The sequence below is a fragment of the Erinaceus europaeus genome, chromosome 14 (genome assembly GCF_950295315.1).
Source record: "Erinaceus europaeus chromosome 14, mEriEur2.1, whole genome shotgun sequence".
In the NCBI taxonomy this organism is placed as follows: Eukaryota; Metazoa; Chordata; class Mammalia; order Eulipotyphla; family Erinaceidae; genus Erinaceus; species Erinaceus europaeus.
In genome coordinates, this window is record NC_080175.1 from 29924203 (window position 1) to 29943206 (window position 19004).

General features: G+C 55.5%; 1 protein-coding gene and 1 pseudogene across 1 annotated transcript; one reads left to right on the forward strand and one right to left on the reverse strand.

The window, feature by feature from the left end:
* Nucleotides 1-816: 816 nt before the first annotated feature.
* On the reverse strand, nucleotides 817-3447 carry LOC132532653 (palmitoleoyl-protein carboxylesterase NOTUM-like; annotated as a pseudogene).
* Nucleotides 3448-13027: 9580 nt separating this feature from the next.
* LOC132532654 (palmitoleoyl-protein carboxylesterase NOTUM-like) lies at nucleotides 13028-18735 on the forward strand. The gene is made up of 11 exons (XM_060170967.1): nucleotides 13028-13347; nucleotides 14293-14345; nucleotides 14459-14554; nucleotides 14951-15011; nucleotides 15159-15217; nucleotides 15528-15630; nucleotides 16145-16336; nucleotides 16517-16617; nucleotides 16952-17099; nucleotides 17904-17951; nucleotides 18149-18735. Exons 1-11 carry the CDS (start codon nucleotides 13028-13030, stop codon nucleotides 18402-18404), a joined length of 1437 nt encoding a protein of 478 aa, XP_060026950.1. The 3' UTR covers nucleotides 18405-18735.
* Nucleotides 18736-19004: the final 269 nt, after the last annotated feature.

Genomic DNA, 19004 nt, shown 5'->3' on the forward strand with positions numbered 1-19004 from the left:
TTCCTCTCCTGGGGATATATCCTAAGGAACCCAACATACCCATGCAAAAAGATCTGTGTACACATATGTTCTTGGCAGCTCAATTTTCAATAGCCAAAACCTGGAAGCAACCCAGGTGTCCAACAACAGATGAGTGGCTGAGCAAGTTGTGCTATATATATTACCCAGCTATAAAAAATGCTGACTTCATCATTTTCAGCCGATCTTGGGTGGAGCGTGAAAAATTCATGTTAAGTGAAATAAGTCAGAACGAGAAGGATGAATATGAGATGATCTCACTATCACGCAGAAGTTGAAAAACAAGATCAGAAAAGAAAACACAAGTAGAACCTGAACCGGAATTGGCGTATTGCACCAAAGTAAAAGACTCTGGGTGGGTGGGGGGGAGAATACACATGCAAGAAGGATGACAGAGGACCTAGTGGGGGTTGTATTGTTATATGGAAAACTGGAAAATGTCATGCATGTACAAACTATAGTATTTACTAATGAATGTAAAACATTAATTCCCCAATAAGGAAATTTTAAAAAATAATAAAAAGAGAAAGAAATAGATGTGAAAAAACAAAGAACAGACAGGCCTTGGAGAAGGAACCCTGGTCCCCATGCAACCCACAACCAACTTCCTGGGTCACAAATCAGGCCTTCCTTCTATCACATTATCTGGGGGGATCCTCTGACGTGAAATCACCAGCTGCCCAGGAATGCCCATTCTTCTTGCACCTACCCCACCTAGGTAGTGCCACACCCCTGGGGCCTGTGGGGCCCCAGCTCCCCTTCCCTTCTACCCAGTGTCTACCCCCTAGCCTGCTTCTGTGTCCTCCCACCCCCTGCCAAGCTCACCTGCTTCCTGCCAGCAGCAGCACCTTGCCCCCTGCCAACCCCCTGTCCAGGAGCTCCCGAACCACCTCCTGGATGATGAGGGTACCCATGAAGGCATAATCATCTGTGGGGAGAAAGAAAGCAGATGCTGGTGGACTGGGCAGGGCAGGCCCACAGCCAGCCCTGGAGCAGGGAGCCCTGGAGCCAGCTCTCACTGAGGACATCTGGAGGTGGGGGGTGGTGGTGGTGGCACTAGCGACAGCCAAGAAGGAGGTGGCTGATGCATACCAGGCCACACTGAGACCCCACCCAGGGAGCTTGGAGGAGTGAGGGGGCCTCCCCCTCCCTCAGGGTCAGCCTGTCAAGGGATGGAGGGGGTGTAGAGACTGGAGGTCTTTATCTTCCCAGGAGCCCTGCCTGGCCCAGGCACTCACTCTTTTTAGTCTTGGGGGAAGCGCCACTCCATACATCACTGGAGCAGTAGGGGATGAAACTGCAGCAGAAGGACAGAGAGACACAGGTACAGTGTGAGCTGCTGCCCCCCTCCCTGGGAGGAAGGAAGCCCTCCCCAAGAACCTTCTCCCAGAAGTGATCCCCCAAAAGGAAGAGCCTTTAAGAATATCCCCCCTGCTCATGCTTACACCATATTGGCATTCCACCAGTGGGGGTTCTCCTCTGGAAGGGAGGACAGAATCCCGGTGCCTGTGGGGGGACACAGGTGATGGGGCTGCTTGCTGGGCGTGTGTGCGTGTGTGTGTGTCGGGGGGGGGGGGTTGCTGCCCGAGAGTACGTGTATCTCTGTGTGCAGGGATTTCTCTACAGCCAGGTGTGGCTCCAGCAATGGAGGCAGCCAAAAGCACGTAGGGATGGACACATGAAGTCACCATGCTCAAGATGCCCAAGCTGTGACAGCTAGGTGAACCCTGGGAGGTTGGGATAAGAGTGCCAGGGCCATGGATGGGTGGCCTCTGGGAAGTTCAAGATCTGGGCTGGGGAGAAGGACGCTGAGCAGCTTCCAGGATTGGGGATGGAGAGTCCCAAGAGGTGTGCCCCTGGCCCAGGTGGGTCTGTCTACCCTGCCCACCCTGTCTGTTCACCTATGCTGGTGCGCGGCCAGTCCTTGGAGCTCATGAGGTGCGGCGTTCACTGTGTCTCAACTGCAGGTGTCGAGGTTGAAGCAGTACCAGCCCCCTGTACAGACAGTCCTGTGCTTAGGCCTGGTGGCCTGCAGAGTCCGCCTTCCCGCGGTTGGGCCTGGGGAGGTGGTGGGCAGGGGCGGGGGTGGGGGCGGGGATGGGACGAACCTTCCAAAAAGATCAGCCAATGTCCACTGCCTTTGGACTCCTTCAGGTAGTAGCTGCAAGGGCACGGGGCGGAGCGGCGTCAGCAGGGTTCAGGGTCGCCCCCATCCCACCCAAAGCCTTCACTCGGGTGTGGAGTGCGTAGCCCCCCCCCCCCCCCCCCCCCCCCGCCTCATGGATGGGGCATCATTCCACCTGTCACCTCACGTATGTGGCCACACGAGGGCGGCAGCGGACGGGTAGCGCGTCTGTCCCAGGGAGAGGGCACAACCCCGGGAGGGGGCGCTCAAAGGGCCAGGAAGGGCTCGAGGGGCTGCGTGGTCCGTGGAAAATCCCCACGGGCCGCACGGCCCGAGACCCCCCATGACCTCCGCGCGGGCAGCCAGTCGGGGGTCCCAGGCTCCCGGGGGGCGTGGGAGGGGGAGGCTTCTTGCTCAGAGAATAGCAGGACCCCAATAATGGTGGGGGGGGCCGGGACACACAGAGCAGGGTTGGACCTGCCCATCGAGGTCTGAAGAGTGTCCTCAGGCTGTGCAGTCATCTAGGGCCTCAGATACCCATCCTTCCTAGCCTGCGTCCCCGACAGATGGAGGGCACTGTGCCACCTGAACCTCCTCTCCGCTCCACCCCTCTCTCCTGGTCAGGCAGCAGGGCAGTAGCGGCTACAGGGAACTGCAGTGTGTGTATATGGGAAGGGGGGTCCCACAAGACTCCACGCCCCCCTTGCCTCACCCCCTCCTGCTGGGGTCAGGGTCACTCATCCAGGGACCGAAGGCCATGAGCAGGCTGTGCATCATTGACCTTGGGGTCAGTACCGGGGTCAACTGGGGACCAGCTCTTCTTGCGCCGCCCCGTCTACCTTGGGGCGCCAGTATTTCCCGCCCCCCCCCAGACCGACTGGACTCCTTTCTGCTAGGGCGCGAGCCACCCGGTCCAGCCAGAGAGGGTGCAGACGCGCCGCACACCGAGGGGCTTGCCGGGAGCCTGGAGGGGGCGCGCCAGGGCCTTACCCTGCCGGGCTGCCATCGTTACAGGTGACCGACTTGTTGAGCAGGAGATGCAGGTGCAGATCTTCGCTGGGCTGCTGTGAGGCGCGGGGGTACAGGGCTTGCGCCAGGCTCTGAATCTGCTCCATGAAGCTCTCCAAGTTGCCCTCCAAGGCCGTAAGGTCCAGAGGGAAGCTCTCCACCGCTTGCCTGTCGTCCGCCACCAGCTCTGCCCACCAGCTCTGCTGGCCTAGGCGCTTCCATGTCATCTGTGCTTCGCAGTCCCCAGCCCAGTACAGCAAGCCCAGCAGCAGCAATGCATGCACATCAGGACCCATGGCCACAGTGCTTACACCCGTGGCCACCTGTGGAGAGTGAGCAGCAATGAGGTGGTGGCGGGCTCTGGGGATCCTAAGGTCCGGTGCGGAGGTGGGGGTTGCGGGGGGAGGCGCTGCCCGCTGTGGCCATGAAGCCTGGTGGGGGATGCGTGGGCGGTGGGACGTCGAGACTTTACCCGGGCGCCTTTGGCCTGCGCTGCTGAGCAGGGCATGGGGGTGGCCCGGCTGGTGCGCTGCCTCCCGCCCTCGCCAGTGAATCGCGGGGACGAAGCCTGGGCGGTGCTCGCGGGGGCCAGGGGCGACTGGGTGCCAGCACTTTAGATGTGCCACCGCCGCCACTGCTGCCCAGGCTGGCAGAGGGGGAGGGGGACGCGCTCGCTCTTTTCTTGGCCTAGGCATCGCCTTTTCCTCCCAAACCACATGCCTGACAGAGGGGCCTGGATTATTCCCCGTGGCCACTGGAGGCGCTACCAGCCTGGCTCCGTGGGGGGCAGCACAGCCCGAAGGCCCCCACCAGTTCATTCACAGTGGCCAGCTTGGCGCCGCCAACCCTGTCTCCCGAGCTGCTGTCAGGGTCGCGGGGTGATGAGGGGCGGGTGGCTCCCCTTGTGTGTGGCCACCCAGGGGTGCGAGCGCTCACCTGAGCTCCTGGCCCGGTCGCCCAGCACACTGGCTGCCCCTAGCCCAGAACTCACCTTGGTTGGTCTGGGATGCTGTCTCCGGAGTCTCTGCTCTGCACGCTGGTCCACCAGGCTCGGGAGCGCTCCCTCTCTGGTGATGGCCAAGAGACTCTGGGACTTTTATTCAGTGAGGCCCCAGATCAAAGAGATGGCGGATACAGGAATCTGTGCCCAGGGGCCTCCAGGAGGAGCTAACAGGTGTGGCGCAAGGCCCTGGCTCCCTGGGCGACATGGGGGAGGTACCGGGCGCCCCAGGCTCTAGACGGAGCCTTCCAGGACCGCTACAGGAGGAGGACCTGGGGCGACCAGTGGGCCTGCACCTCTGTGGGGTCTTGGACCCTCCCCACAGGGGGCCAGGAGGCGGTAGCTGGCGTGACCCATGCTGGGCACACCCCTCACCCCCTACCCCCTACCCCCTGGGAATTCTCCCTGCCTCTGTGGTGGCTGGGACACGGCCTGGATTTACCTCTCTGCATCTCCTTACCTTCCCAGGCAGCCTCCCCGGGACGCAGCAAGACTTTCTGGTAGAAATCCAAGTGAGGAGAACAGGTGTTTGCCTAATTCTCTACCTGGGAGTCAGGGAGGCAAAGAAAGAAAAATGTTTGCTAACCCTCATCCCCAGAGCACAATCCAGACCTCTTCCTGCCAACCCTTCATGTGTGTCCATGGGCAGTGAGACACCCATTCCAAGTCAGAATGCATGCCTGGCCTTTGGGGACCAGTTCAGACCAAGGACAGGACTTCCAACTCCGTTTCCCTAGTTCAGGCAGCCAGGGAGCAATGTCCCCCAGGAAGCCATCTCCCTGGGCTCCTAAGCCCAGTCCTACCGACCTATGTGCAGGGCTGCAGGTTCCCTGCCTCTCTTTGTCCCCTTTGTCCCACTATCCACAGACAGCCCACTGTCCTGCACACATAGCAGGTGACACAGTGGGGCACCCAACTGGGGCCATGGAGCACTGTGGTGCCAAGCATTTGAGGGGTGCCAGGTGCTGCCAGTGTGTCAGTGGTCCAGATCCTCAGGTTCTCCCATTTTCCTGATGAGGACAACTGAGGCTTGGAGAAGCCAGCAGTAGAGCCAGGGATGACCTCCCAGCATGTGGAAATCCATACGGCAGCCCCCCCACACCTGTCCCATTGTTGAGTCAATTCAATGGTCAGGCTTAGTGTGGGACCAGGGAAGTGGCATAGTGGACAAAGTGCTAGGTTTTCAAGTATGAGGTCCTGAGTTTGATCCCTGATATCAAATCTGCCAGAGTGATGCTCAACCGCACAACTCCCTGTTTTTTTGTCTTTTTAAGATTTTGTTCAGGGCTAGGGAGACAGCATAATGGTATTGCAAAAGCCTTTTAAGCCTGAGGCTCTGAGGTCCCAGGTTCAACCCCCAGCACCACCATAAACCAGAACTGAGCAGTGTTCTGGCCTCTTTCTCCTTTTTAGTATCTTTGCCTCTGTCTAATCTTTCTCATTTAAATAAAATAAATATATAAAAATATTTTGTGGGAGTCGGGCAGTAGCGCAATGAGTTAAGCACGCATGGCGCAAAGTGCAAGGACTGGCTTAAGGATCCCGGTTTGAGCCCTGGCTCCTTCACCAGTGAAGCAGGTCTGCAGGTGTCTATCTTTCTCTCCCTCTCTCTGTCTTCCCCTCCTCTCTCTGTTTCTCTCTGTCCTATCCAACAATGACCGACATCAATAACAACAACAATAATAACAACAACAATAAATAATTAGAAAAAAACTTAATAGAGCACAGGACTTTCTTGTATATGGTTCCAGGTAGGATCAGTGGCACCACATATGCCAGAGCTGAGCAGTGCTCAGGTGTCTCTCTTGCCCTTTGTCTATCTCTCTCTCTCTCTCTTTTAAGTATTTTTATTTTTTAAGTTTTGTTTATAGAGTTATTTTTATAATTATATAGAGACAGAGAGAAATTGAGAGATGGGGGGAGACAGTGAGAGAGAAACACCTACAGCTTCACCACTCGTGAAGCTTTCCCCCTGCAGGTGGGGACCAGGGACTTGAACTCCAGTCCTTGTGCACTGTACTCTGTACACTTGTTGTTTTATCATTGTTGTGGATATTATTGTTGTTGTTGTTGCTGTCTTTGGATATGACTGAAAGAACTGGAGAGAGGATGGAAAGACAGGGGGGGAGAGAAAGGTAGACACCTGCAGATCTGCTTCACCACCTGTGAAGTGACTCCCCTGCAGGTGGGGAGCGGGGGGCTCGAACCAGGATTCTTATGACGATTCTTGCGTTTCACGCCATGTGCGCTTAACCCTCTGCACTACTGCCCGACTCCCCAGAATTCTATTTTTAGCTGACTGAGGACCACTAAACTTTTTTTTTAACTTTTATTTACTTTTACTATTTTTAAATGTTCTATTATTTATTTATTTATTTGCTTACTTATTTAAATGGATGAGAGAAAGATACAGAGAAGGAGAGACCGGAGCACTACTCAGCTCTGGCTTATGGTGGTATTGGGAGTTGAACCTGGGACCTAGGAGTTTTAATCATGAGAGTCTTTTACATAACATTATGCTGTCTCCCCCCAGCCTTCTTTTCTTCCTTCCTTCCTTCCTTCCTTCCTTTCTTTCTTTCTTTCCTTTTTTTTTTTTTTTTTTTGCCTACAGGAGTATTGCTGGGGCTCGATGCCAGAATTATGAATCCACTGCTCTTGGAGGCTGTTTTCCCCATTTTGTTGCCCTTGTTGTTGCACTTGTTCTAGTTGTTATTGTTGTCATAGCTGTTGCTGTTGTTGTTGGATAGGACAAAGAAATCCAGAGAGGAGGGAAAGACAAAGATGGGAGAGAAAGATAGACACTTGCAGACCTGTTTCACTGCCTGTGAAGCAACTACCCTGCAGGTTGGGAGCCGGGGGCTCTTACCGGGATCCTTATGCTGGTCCTTGAGCTTTTTGCCATATGAGCTTAACCCACTGCGTTACCATTAGCTCCCTTCTTTTCTTTTCTTTCCTTTTCTTTTCTCTTCTTTTCTCTTCTCTTTTCTTTTCTCTTTTCTTTTTTTTCTTCCTCCTTTCCTTTCCTTCCTTTATTTCTATCTATCTTTCTTTCTTTCTGAGAGACAGGTGGAGGAGGAGGAGAGTGGGGGAGAGGGAGGAAAAGGAGGAACCAAGCCATCATTCTGGCACATGGGGAACTGGGAATTGAACTCAGAATTTCATGTTTGAGAGTCCAACAGTTTATCCATTGTGCTAAGTCCCAGGCTGTCAACTCACCAAATTCTATTCCATAATGGCTGTCCTCCTGTTCTCAAGACTGCCAGAAACATTTCAGTTCCAAATGCTCCACATCTTTGCCTACACATGCTATTTCCCGTGTGTTGATCAAAGCCCTTCTGATGGAAGGAAGGTGGGAGCTGAGCTATGGCTGATTACCCCTGAACCCTGCTCCTCCTACCCCTGGGTGCCACATTGTCCACTGCACAAGGAAGTAAAGGTTCAACTGCAAGTACTTCAGTCAGACCTGGGAGTCACACTGGATTTGGAGGGCTTAAGGAGAGAGGGGGAAGCTGCCCCTAGGCGTGAGCGGTGCAAGGGTGAATCTGATCTGAGTGGTTCTTTGCCGATGTTGGGAGAGTCACTCAGAGGATTAATCAGTTCATGAGTTGGAGTCTCTGCTTTAGTTCTACAGCTAGTGTTTGTTTTCTTCTTTTGTGTGACCGGAGAACTGCCCAGTTCTGATTTATGGTGGTGCTGGAGATTGAACCTGGGAACTTTCATGTTTCAGGCATAAATGTGTTTTTGTATAACCATTATGCTATCATCGCCCTAACTTTTTCTTAATTTTTATTTTTGCAATACAGAAGAAGATGGCTCAGTAGATTAAGCATTAGACATTCAAACATGAGGTCCCAAGTTCGATTTCCAGCATCACATGTGCCAGAAGGATGCCATGGATCATTCTCCTCTCTCTAGCTTCCCTAGTGCCTTCCACCAGCCTGGAGCAGGGGACAGCCCCAGATGAAGCTAAACCTGACAATTGTTTATTTCACTTTTTTTTTTAACCAAAGCACTGCTCAGCTCTGGCTTATGGTGGTGTGGGGGATTGAACCTGGGACTCTGGAGTCTCAGGCATTAGTGTCTATGATTATTATCTTAAAATTATTTATTTGTTAGTGAAAGAGAGAACTGAGACTGGGTGGTGGCACACCTCGTTGAATGCACGTTACAATGCTCAAGGACCCAGGTATGAGCCCCAGCCCGCCCCCATAAGTAAATAAATCTAAAATGGAAAATAAAAGTAGGGCCAGTAAAATCACTAGCTTTGATAGTGAGCAGCTTTGCCATAATGGCAACCCAGGTTCCAGCCAGGCCCCCACTACATTGAAGGAAACTTCAGTGCTGTGGATCTATTTCATTCTCTGCCTCTATCTTAAATAATAATTAATAGGGTGGGTGGGGAGAATACAGGTCCAAGAAGGATGACAAAGGACCTAGTGGGGGTTGCATTGTTATATGGGAAACTGGGGAATATTATGCATGTACAAACTATTGTATTTACTGTTGAATGTAAAACATTAATTCCCCAATAAATAAAAATAAAAATAACTAAATGAAATAATAATAATTAATAAATAATTAGAAATAAATATTTATTTATATACTTAATGAGGGAGAAGTAAGGGAAAAGGCCAGATCACTGCTCTACCATAAACCACAACAAGGTCTCAAGCATGGAAGTCATGCACTATGCATCCCACAGAGGCGCCTTCCTCACAGCCACTAGCATGGAGTAAACCTAACCACAGACTCTTTTTCGTTGTGTGTGTGGACCCATCACAGTCCAGCAAAGCTCAGAGCCAGGTTTCAGAACAAACCGGCCCTCGCCCCCCACAGCCCCCCACCCCTGCAAAGGCGGGGGCTAGCTGACAACCTTTTGTGCTCTCATGCATAGGCTCCTATAATCCCACAGCTGCACTCTGATGGAGGGACGGTCACTGCCCTGCTTAAAAGGGGAGGAAGTGGAGGCCTGGGAAGAGGTCACAGACCTTTCCCAGGATCTCCCTGCCAGGAAGTGACTTGGAGGCAGGGCCACCATACTGTCCAGCTGTAAGCCAGCATGGCCTGCCTAGACTTGGACAAGGGACTCCAGGAGGAGGAACAAAAGTGCTGGCTAGCTTCCCCAGAGCCTTCCACCAGACTAGGGCAGGGGACAGCCCCAGATGGGACCTGTGTTTGAAGCTAAGCCTGACTATTATCATTATTATTAATTTATTTATATATTTACCAAAACACTGCTCAGCTCTAGCTTATGGTGGTGTGCGGGACTGAACCTGGGACTTTGGAGTCTCAGGCATGAGTGTCCATTATTATTATCTTAAAATTATTTATTTGTTATTGAAACACAGAACTGAGACTGGGTTGAGGCACACCTGGCTGAATGCACATGTTACAATGCACAAGGACCCAGGTATGAGCCCTGGTCCCTAGCTGCAGGGGGTAAGCTTTGTGAGTGATAAGGCAGTGCTGCAGGTGTTTCTCTGTCTGTTTTCCTCTCTATCATCCCCTACCTTCTCAATTTCTAGCTGTCTCTATCCAATAAATAAATAAAGATAATAGAAAAAAAGAAATTATGTATTTTTAAAAATATCTTTATTTTCCCTTTTCTTGCCCTTGTTTTTATTGTTGTAGTTATTATTGTTGTTGTTATTGATGTCGTCATTGTTGGATAGGACAGAGAGAAATAGAGAGAAGTGGGTAAGACAGAGATGGGGAGAGAAAGACACCTGCAGACCTACTTTACTGCCTGAGAAGTGACTCCCCTGCAGGTGGGGAGCCGGAGGCTTGAACCAGTCAAACACCTTACACCGGTCAAACAGACGCTCATGCCTGAGGCTCCAAAGTCCCAGGTTCAATCCCCCACACCACCATAAGCCAGTGCTGAGCAGTGCTCTGGTTAAAAAAAAAAAAAAAAGATCTTAAAAAAAAAAAAGAAAGAGAACTAGAGCATCCTTTAGGCACATGGGAAACCGGAGGTTGAACTTTGGACCTCATATTTGAGAGTCCAAGACATCTTCCTCTGTTGTTAAAATTCGGAAGCTCTAGCTGGCCAGGCTAGCTTCACGGGCAGGTAACAGAGACTACCAGAGACATACGGCTGGGCAGGGAAGCTGTATTTCTTTATTCAGGAACAATGATTCATAAACTAAAACAAACTAATCACCAAACAGAACTCTGCTGTCTCTTTGCGGCAGCGCAAGCACTCTGTCTAACTCTGCCACTCTCCAACTCTGGAACTCTGGAACTCTGGAACTCTCTCTTACTCTCGAACTCTGAAACTCTGGCACCCTGGCGGGGTTAATCGGGGCGGGGCCAAGCGGCCCGCGAAATTACCAGGACTGATCCAATTCTCTTGGCGGGGGAGGGCTAGAACAAATCAATGTAAAGCATACAACATTCCTTCATCCACTGTGTCACCTCCTGCGCCCCCAAAATGTGTTTTCTTTTGTTTGTTAGTAGAGGCAGAGGCCAGTAGAGATAGCATAATGGTTATGGGAAAGATTTCCATGCCGAGGCACCAGAGACCCAGCTTCAATCCCCCTACACCACCATAAGCCAGAGCTGAGCAGTGCTTTCAAAAAAGGAAAAGACACACAATGATCTTGGGCCCAAACTCTCAGAGGGTGAAAGAATAGGAAAGCTATCAGGGGAGGGGATGAGATACAGACGTCTGGTGGTGAGAACTATGCGAAGTTGTACCCCTCTTATATTATGGTTTTGTCAATGTTTCATTTTTAAAAATAAAAATTTTTAAAGGAAAAAAGAAAAAATGAGAGAGAGAAGCAGACACAGAGAGAGAGAGAGAGAGACCACAGCACCAAAGCATCCTTTAGCACAGAGAGAGATATGTTTGAACTTCATTGCACATGACAAAGCAGTGCACTATCCAAGTGAGCTATTTCACAGGCCCAAGGCTTACTTATTAATGAAATGTGGGGCGACAAAGAACCAGAGCATCACTCTGACAGATGTGATATCAGGGATCAAACTTAGGATCTCATACTTGAAAACCTAGCACTTTGTCCACTATGACACTTCCTTAGTCCCACACTAACCATGACCATTGAATTGACTCAACAATGGGACAGGTGTGTGGGGGGCTGCCGTATGGATTTCCACATGCTGGGAGGTCATCCCTGGCTCTACTTCTGGCTTCTCCATGCCTCAGTTGTCCTCATCAGGATAATGGGAGGACCTGAGGATCTCGACCACTGACACACTGGCAACACCTGGCACCCTCAAATGCTTGGCACCACAGTGCTCCATGGCCCCAGTTGGGTGCCCCACTGTGTCACCTGCTATGTGTGCAGGACAGTGGGCTTTCTGTGGATAGTGGGACAAAGGGGACAAAGAGAGGCAGGGAACCTGCAGCCCTGCACATAGGTCGGTAGGACTGGACTTAGGAGCCCAGGCAGATGGCTTCCTGGGGGACATTGCTCCCTGGATGCCTGAATTAGGGAAACGGAGTTGGAAGTCCTGTCCTTGGTCTGAACTGGTCCCCAAAGGCCAGGCATGCATTCTGACTTGGAATGGGTGTCTCGCTGCCCATGGACACACATGAAGGGTTGGCAGGAAGAGGTCTGGATTGTGCTCTGGGGATGAGGGTTAGCAAACATTTTTCTTTTTTTGCCTCCCTGACTCCCAGGTAGAGAATTAGGCAAACACCTGTTCTCCTCACTTGGATTTCTACCAGAAAGTCTTGCTCCGTCCCCGGGAAGGCTGCCTGGAAGAGTAAGGAGATGCAGAGAGGTAAATCCAGGCCCTGTCCCAGCCACCACAGAGGCAGGGAGAATTCCCAGGGGGTAGGGGGTGAGGGGTGTGCCCGCATGGGTCACGCCAGCTACCGCCTCCAGGCCCCCTTGGGGAGGGTCCAAGACCCCACAGAGGTGCAGGCCCACTGGTCGCCCCAGGTCCTCCTCCTGTAGCGGTCCTGGAAGGCTCCGTCTAGAGCCTGGGGCGCCCGGTACCTCCCCCATGTCGCCCAGGGAGCCTGGGCCTTGCGCCACACCTGTTAGCTCCTCCTGGGCACAGATTCCTGTGTCCGCCATCTCTTGATCCAGGGCCTCACTGAATAAAAGTCCCAGAGTCTCTTGGCCATCACCAGAGAGGGAGCGCTCCCGAGCCGGGTGGACCAGCGCGCAGAGCAGAGACTCCGGAGACAGCATCCCAGTCCAACCAAGGTGAGGTCTGGGCTAGGGGCAGCCAGTGTGCTGGGCGACCGGGCCGGGGGCTCAGGTGAGCGCTCGCACCCTGGGGTGGCCACACACAGGGGGGGCCAGACGCCCCCCATCACCCCGCGACCCTGATAGCAGCTCGGGAGACAGGGTTGGCGGCGCCAAGCTGGCCACTGTGAATGAACTGGTGGGGGCCTTCGGGCTGTGCTGCCCCCCACGGAGCCAGGCTGGTAGCGCCTCCAGTGGCCACGGGGAATAATCCAGGCCCCTCTGTCAGGCATGTGGTTTGGGAAGAAAAGGCGATGCCTAGGCCAAGAAAAGAGCGAGCGCGGCCCCCTCCCCCTCTGCTAGCCTGGGAAGCAGCGGCGACGGTGGCACACGTAAAGTGCTGGCACCCATGCGCCCCTGCCCCCCGTGAGCACCCCCGAGGCTTCGTCCCCGCGATTCACTGGCGAGGGCGGGAGGCAGCGCACCAGCCGGGCTACCCCCACGCCCTGCTCAGCAGCGCAGGCCAAAGGCGCCTGGGTAGAGCCTCGATGTCCCACCTCCCACGCATCCCGCAGCAGGCTCCATGGCGACAGCGGGCAAGCGCCTCCCCCCACAACCCCCACCTCCGCCCCGGAACTCAGGCTCCCCAGGGCCTGCCACCACCTCACTGCTGCTCACTCTCCTCAGGTGGCCACGGGTGCAAGCACTGCGGCCATGGGTCCTGAAGTGAATGCGTTGCTGCTGCTGGGCTTGCTGTACTGGGCTGGGGACTGCGAAGCCCAGATGACCTGGCAGCGCCTAGGCCAGCAGCCGCACCGGCCGTGGGCAGAGCGGGTGGCGGACGACAGGCAAGCGGTGGAGAGCTTCCCTCTGGACCTTACAGCCTTGGAGGGCAACACGGAGAGCTTCATGGAGCAGATTCAGAGCCTGGCGCAAGCCCTGTACCCCTGCGCCTCACAGCAGCCCAGCGAAGATCTGCACCTGCATCTCCTGCTCAACAAGTCGGTCACCTGTAACGATGGCAGCCCGGCAGGGTAAGGCCCTGGCGCGCCCCCTCCAGGCTCCCGGCCGGCCCCTCGGGCTGCGGGGCGTCCGCACCCTCTCTGACTGTCCCGGGTGGCTCGCGCCTTAGCAGAAAGGAGTCCAGTCAGTCTGGGGGGGGGGGGGGGGACGGGGAATACTGGCGCCCCAAGGTAGACGGGGCGGCGCTAGAAGAGCTGGTCCCCAGTTGACCCCGGGACTGACCCCAAGGTCACTGATGCACAGCCTGCTCATGGCCTTCGGTCCCTGGGTGAGTGACCCTGACCCCAGCAGGAGGGGGTGAGGCGAGGGGGGCGTGGAGTCTTGTGGGACCCCCCTTCCCATATACACACACTGCAGTCCCCTGTAGCCGCTACTGCCCTGCTGCCTGACCAGGAGAGAGGGGTGGAGCGCAGAGGAGGCTCAGGTGGCACAGTGCCCTCCATCTGTTGGGGACGCAGGCTGGGAAGGATGGGTAGCTGAGGCCCTAGGTGACTGCACAGCCTGCGGACACTCTTCAGACCTCGATGGGCAGGTCCAACCCTGCTCTGTGTGTCCCCGCACGCCCCCACCTTTACCGGGGTCCTGCTATTCTCTGAGCGCGAAGCCCCCCCCCAACCCCCCTTCCAGGAACCCTGGGACCCCCGACTGGCTGCCCGCGCGGAGGTCATGGGGGGTTCGGGCCTTGCGGCCCGTGGAGATTTTCCACGGACCACGCAGCCCCTCGCGCCCTTCCCCGCCCTTCCAGCGCCCCCACCCGGGGTTGTGCCCTTTCGCTGGGACAGACGCGCTGCCTGTCCGCTGGCGCCCTCGTGTGGCCACACGCTTGAGGTGACAGGTGGAATGATGCCCCCTCTCTGCCGGGGGCCCCCTACCCCTCCACACCCGAGTGAAGGCTCTGGGTGGGATGGGGGCGACCCTGAACCCCGCTGACGCCGCGCCGCCTCGCGCCCTTGCAGCTACTACCTGAAGGAGTCCAAAGGCAGTGGACGTTGGCTGATCTTTTTGGAAGGTTCGTCCCACCCCCGCCCCCGCCCCCGCCCCTGCCCACCACCTCCCCAGGCCGAACCGCGGGAGGGCGGACTCTGCAGGCCGCCAGGCCTAAGCACAGGACTGTCTGTACAGGAGGCTGGTACTGCTTCAACCGCGACACCTGCGAGTTGAGACACAGCGCAACGCCGCACCTCATGAGCTCCAAGGACTGGCCGCGCACCCGCATAGGTGAACAGACTGGGTGGGCGGGGGAGACAGACCCACCTGGGCCAGGGGCACAACTCTTGGGACTCTACATCCCCAATCCTGGAAGCTGCTCAGTGTCCTTCTCCCCAGTCCAGTTCTTGAACTTCCCAGAGGCCACCCATCCATGGCCCTGGCACTCTTATCCCAACCTCCCAGGGTTCACCTAGCTGTCACAGCTTGGGCATCTTGAGCATGGTGACTTCATGTGTCCATCCCTACGTGCTTTCGGCTGCCTCCATTGCTGGAGCCACACCGGGCTGTAGAGAAATCCCTGCACACAGAGACACATGTGCTCTCGGGTGGCCACCCCCCACACACACACAGACACACACGCACACACGCCCAGCAAGCAGCCCCATCACCTGTGTCCCCCCACAGGCACCGGGATTCTGTCCTCCCTTCCAGAGGAGAACCCCCACTGGTGGAATGCCAACATGGTGTAAGCATGAGCAGGGGGGATATTCTTAAAGGCTCTTCCTTTTGGGGGTCACTTCTGGGAGAAGGTTCTTGGGGAGGGCTTCCTTCCTCCCAGGGAGGGGGGCAGCAGCTCACACTGTACCTGTGTCTCTCTGTCCTTCTGCTGCAGTTTCATCCCCTACTGCTCCAGTGATGTATGGAGTGGCGCTTCCCCCAAGACTAAAAAGAGTGAGTGCCTGGGCCAGGCAGGGCTCCTGGGAAGATAAAGACCTCCAGTCTCTACACCCCCTCCATCCCTTGACAGGCTGACCCTGAGGGAGGGGGAGGCCCCCTCACTCCTCCAAGCTCCCTGGGTGGGGTCTCAGTGTGGCCTGGTATGCATCAGCCACCTCCTTCTTGGCTGTCGCTAGTGCCACCACCACCACCCCCCACCTCCAGATGCCCTCAGTGAGAGCTGGCTCCAGGGCTCCCTGCTCCAGGGCTGGCTGTGGGCCTGCCCTGCCCAGTCCACCGGCAGCCACCTTCTTTCTCCCCACAGATGATTATGCCTTCATGGGTACCCTCATCATCCAGGAGGTGGTTCGGGAGCTCCTGGACAGGGGGTTGGCAGGGGGCAAGGTGCTGCTGCTGGCAGGAAGCAGGTGAGCTTGGCAGGGGGTGGGAGGACACAGAAGCAGGCTAGGGGGTAGACACTGGGTAGAAGGGAAGGGGAGCTGGGGCCCTACAGGCCCCAGGGGTGTGACACTGCCTAGCTGGGGTAGGTGCAAGAGAATGGGCATTCCTGGGCAGCTGGTGATTTCACTTCAGAGGATCCCCCCAGATAATGTGATAGAAGGAAGGCCTGATTTGTGACCCAGGAAGTTGGTTGTGGGTTGCATGGGGACCAGGGTTCCTTCTCCAAGGCCTGGGAACCCAACAAGTGGGGAGCTCAAGAGACCTGGGCCACCCATTCAAATCAACTGTCTATAGGGAAACTGAGGCAGAAAGCCAGAGAGAGGAAGAGAAGGAGGTATGGAGGGAAAGACCAGTTGTCCTGGGCCTCTGCTCTGCAGCCCCCTCTCTGCGTTGTACAGGACTGTGGATGTGGGGAGCTCTCCTCTCCCAGTCACCCCGCCTCGCGTCCCCACCCCAGCCTCACACCCTGTCTCCCCACAGCGCGGGAGGCACTGGTGTGCTGCTGAATGTGGACCGGGTGGCCAAGCAGCTGGAGGAGCTGGGCTACCCGGCCATCCAGGTGCGGGGTTTGGTCGACTCGGGCTGGTTCCTGGATAACAAGCAGTATCGCCACACCGACTGCTTCAACACTCGCACCTGCGCACCCAAGGAGGTCATCCAGCGGGGAATCAAGTGCGTGGGCGGGACCCATTGTGGACTGAGCCCTACTTGTTGTTGGTTGGGCGGGGCTTAAGCGGACTGGGCGTGGTCTGCGCTGGCATCTGCGCCGAGTGGGCGGGACCTGAGTTGGGTGGGCGTGCCCGCTCTGCTGTGTGGCCTGGGGCGCCGCCTGACCTGCAGCATGTGACCCAGGTACTGGAAAGGGCTGGTCCCAGAGCCCTGCCAGCGTCAGTTCAAGGAAGGCGAGGAATGGAACTGTTTCTTTGGCTACAAAGTCTACCCAACAGTGAGCAGTGAGTGGGGCTGTGGGGTCCGCCTTTTACCACCCCTCCAACATCTATTACCCAAGACAGCACCTCAGAGGTCGGCTTAGGTCCGTGTCCACCAGAGCAGGGTGACTAGCTCTGTTTGCCTCACTGGGGTGCTAGAGAGCACTGCACCCCCTGGAGCTGCACCCTAGGGCCCACCACCACCCCTCCAAGCCCCAAACTCTAGGGAGCTTTCAGGTCCCTGTGATCTAGGCCAGAGTGTGGCTTGTGGGGACCAGGCCAGCTCGGGGGGTGTGGAGGGCAGAGTACCTCTCAGAAAGGGTGGACACCTCAGGGACCAAGCCCCTGCTCTCCCCAGGCCCGCTGTTCGTGGTGCAGTGGCTGTTCGACCAGGCCCAGTTGATAGTGGATAACGCGTACCTCACTGGCCAGCCAATGCAGGAGGACCAGAGGCTCTACGTCCAGAACCTAGCCGGAGAGCTGAGACACACACTCCAGAATGTGTCGTGAGTTGTGGGGAACCTCGCACCCTTCTCAACATGGTGGGGAGCACTTCGCCTAAAGGGGACTTAGAAAGGGGAGCAGCCAGGAGCCTGCCATGGGTGGGAGTACACTGATCTCCCCCACATCAAGGGAAACTGTGCAGCACTGAAAAGCAGCCAGAATAAAGAGGATTCCCATCTGGGAAGGCCACACACTGCATGGTCCCAACGACAGGACATTCTGCAAAAGACAGAGCTGTGGAAACAGATCTGGGGATTCCAGGGATTTGGGGAGGAGGGATGAACAGGGATCCTAGGGGCGCGGGACTGTTCTGATTGCTATTTGTCCAAACTGATAGAAGGGGAAACAGTGAGACTCTCATGTTCCTGGTGCACTCTGGACAACATGTGTCATGTGCAGGTCACCCTGTGACCAGTGTCCCATCTGTGGGGACAGGGGTTATACTTCAATTTTTCTAAGAACCTGAAACTTCCCTATAAAGCAAACTACAGGACTGAGGAGACTGCTCAGCCTCTTAGAGCACAGACCTTGTGTGTCTGAGGCCCCCAAAGCTACTGGTTCAATCCCCAGCACCACCTTATGCCAGGGTTGAGTGGTGTTCTGATTCTCTAAATAAATAAATAAATGAGGTCTCGAGGCAGAAGGGAGGAGGGTGGCAGAGACGTGTGCTGCTAGGGATGAAACCCGGTGACAGGAAGGGACTGAGAGTCAGGTGGAGGCCTTGCCCCCAAGGGAGGAGTGGGGGCAGGCCGAGGTGGACTGTGGGACTGGGACTGACTCATGGGTATCCCTCTCCTTCCTTCCAGGGCCAGCTTTGCCCCTGCCTGCTTCTCACATGAGGTCATCATCCGAAGGTCAGTGTTCCCGGGTCTCTAGGGCATCATCCCTCATCATTCCTCACATGAGATGCCCAAACACCCCTCCCCCAGACCTCAGGCTGCCCAGCTACTTGACCTTTCTAAAGCTGCTGAAGCCATTTACTCATTTAGTTCAGGCCATCTCTGGCTGCACCCTGCCTGAACTTTGACCCCTGCTGGTTTTCTGTCTGCAGCCAGTGGACAGAAGTCCAGGTGAACGGTACGTCCCTACCCCAGGCGCTGCACTGCTGGGACAGGAGCCTGCATAGGAGCCATAATGCCAGCAAAGCCCCCCTGAAAGGCTGCCCCATCCACCTGGTGGATAGCTGCCCCTGGCCTCACTGCAACCCTACCTGCCCCACCATCCGCAACCAGTTCACAGGGCAGGAGGTGAACATGGCCCAGTTCCTGAGGCGCATGGGCTTTGATGTGCCGAGTGTGGCCCAGTAATAGGGCCTGGAGCCCAGCAAGCTACTGGGGATGCTGAGCAGTGGGAACTAGGGGCCTCCCTGAGAAAGACACCAGTCCAGCTGCCCCTGACCATACCAGGACACCAGGCCCAGCGCTCCAGCACTGCAGCCAGACTCCTTCTCCCAGCAGCCTTTGCTGCAGCTCACTCACTGCCTAAGAGAGGCCCAGCCAGACTGTGGCCTCAGGCAGAACCCAAGATTCTGAGACCCTGAGACCCCAGTACGATGGGGGGGGGGTGCCAGCCAACCCTCCCTGGGGAGCCAGAAGCACTGGATTCCTACGCCCACCTTCCCTTTTGTATTATTTTATAAAGTGAATTTTTATTACATTAATTAAAAAAATAAACAACATATATATGATGAATTCCATAACAAATGATAATGTTTTGTAACATATTTGCTTTTTCAATAATGAAAAATAAAGGACAACACAAGAGGCTCCTCTACAGGTGTGTTTATCTGATGGGTAGTTTGTCATTTCTCCTGAATGCTCCCTCTCTCCCCCCTTTCACACTCACTGTTGCTCACTCCATTCCAGACCCTTCCACAAGAGCCAGTGGTCAAGCAGGCAGGAACCTGG

Excerpts from the sequence above, each read along its gene's own strand:
- LOC132532654 (XM_060170967.1), top strand. The coding sequence starts at position 13,028 with ATGGGTCCTGAAGTGAATGCGTTGCTGCTGCTGGGCTTGCTGTACTGG. Across the intron at positions 15,012-15,158 it reads TGGTGGAATGCCAACATGGT|TTTCATCCCCTACTGCTCCA; the intron begins GTAAGCATGAGC and ends CTTCTGCTGCAG. Across the intron at positions 15,631-16,144 it reads CTGCTGCTGGCAGGAAGCAG|CGCGGGAGGCACTGGTGTGC; the intron begins GTGAGCTTGGCA and ends GTCTCCCCACAG.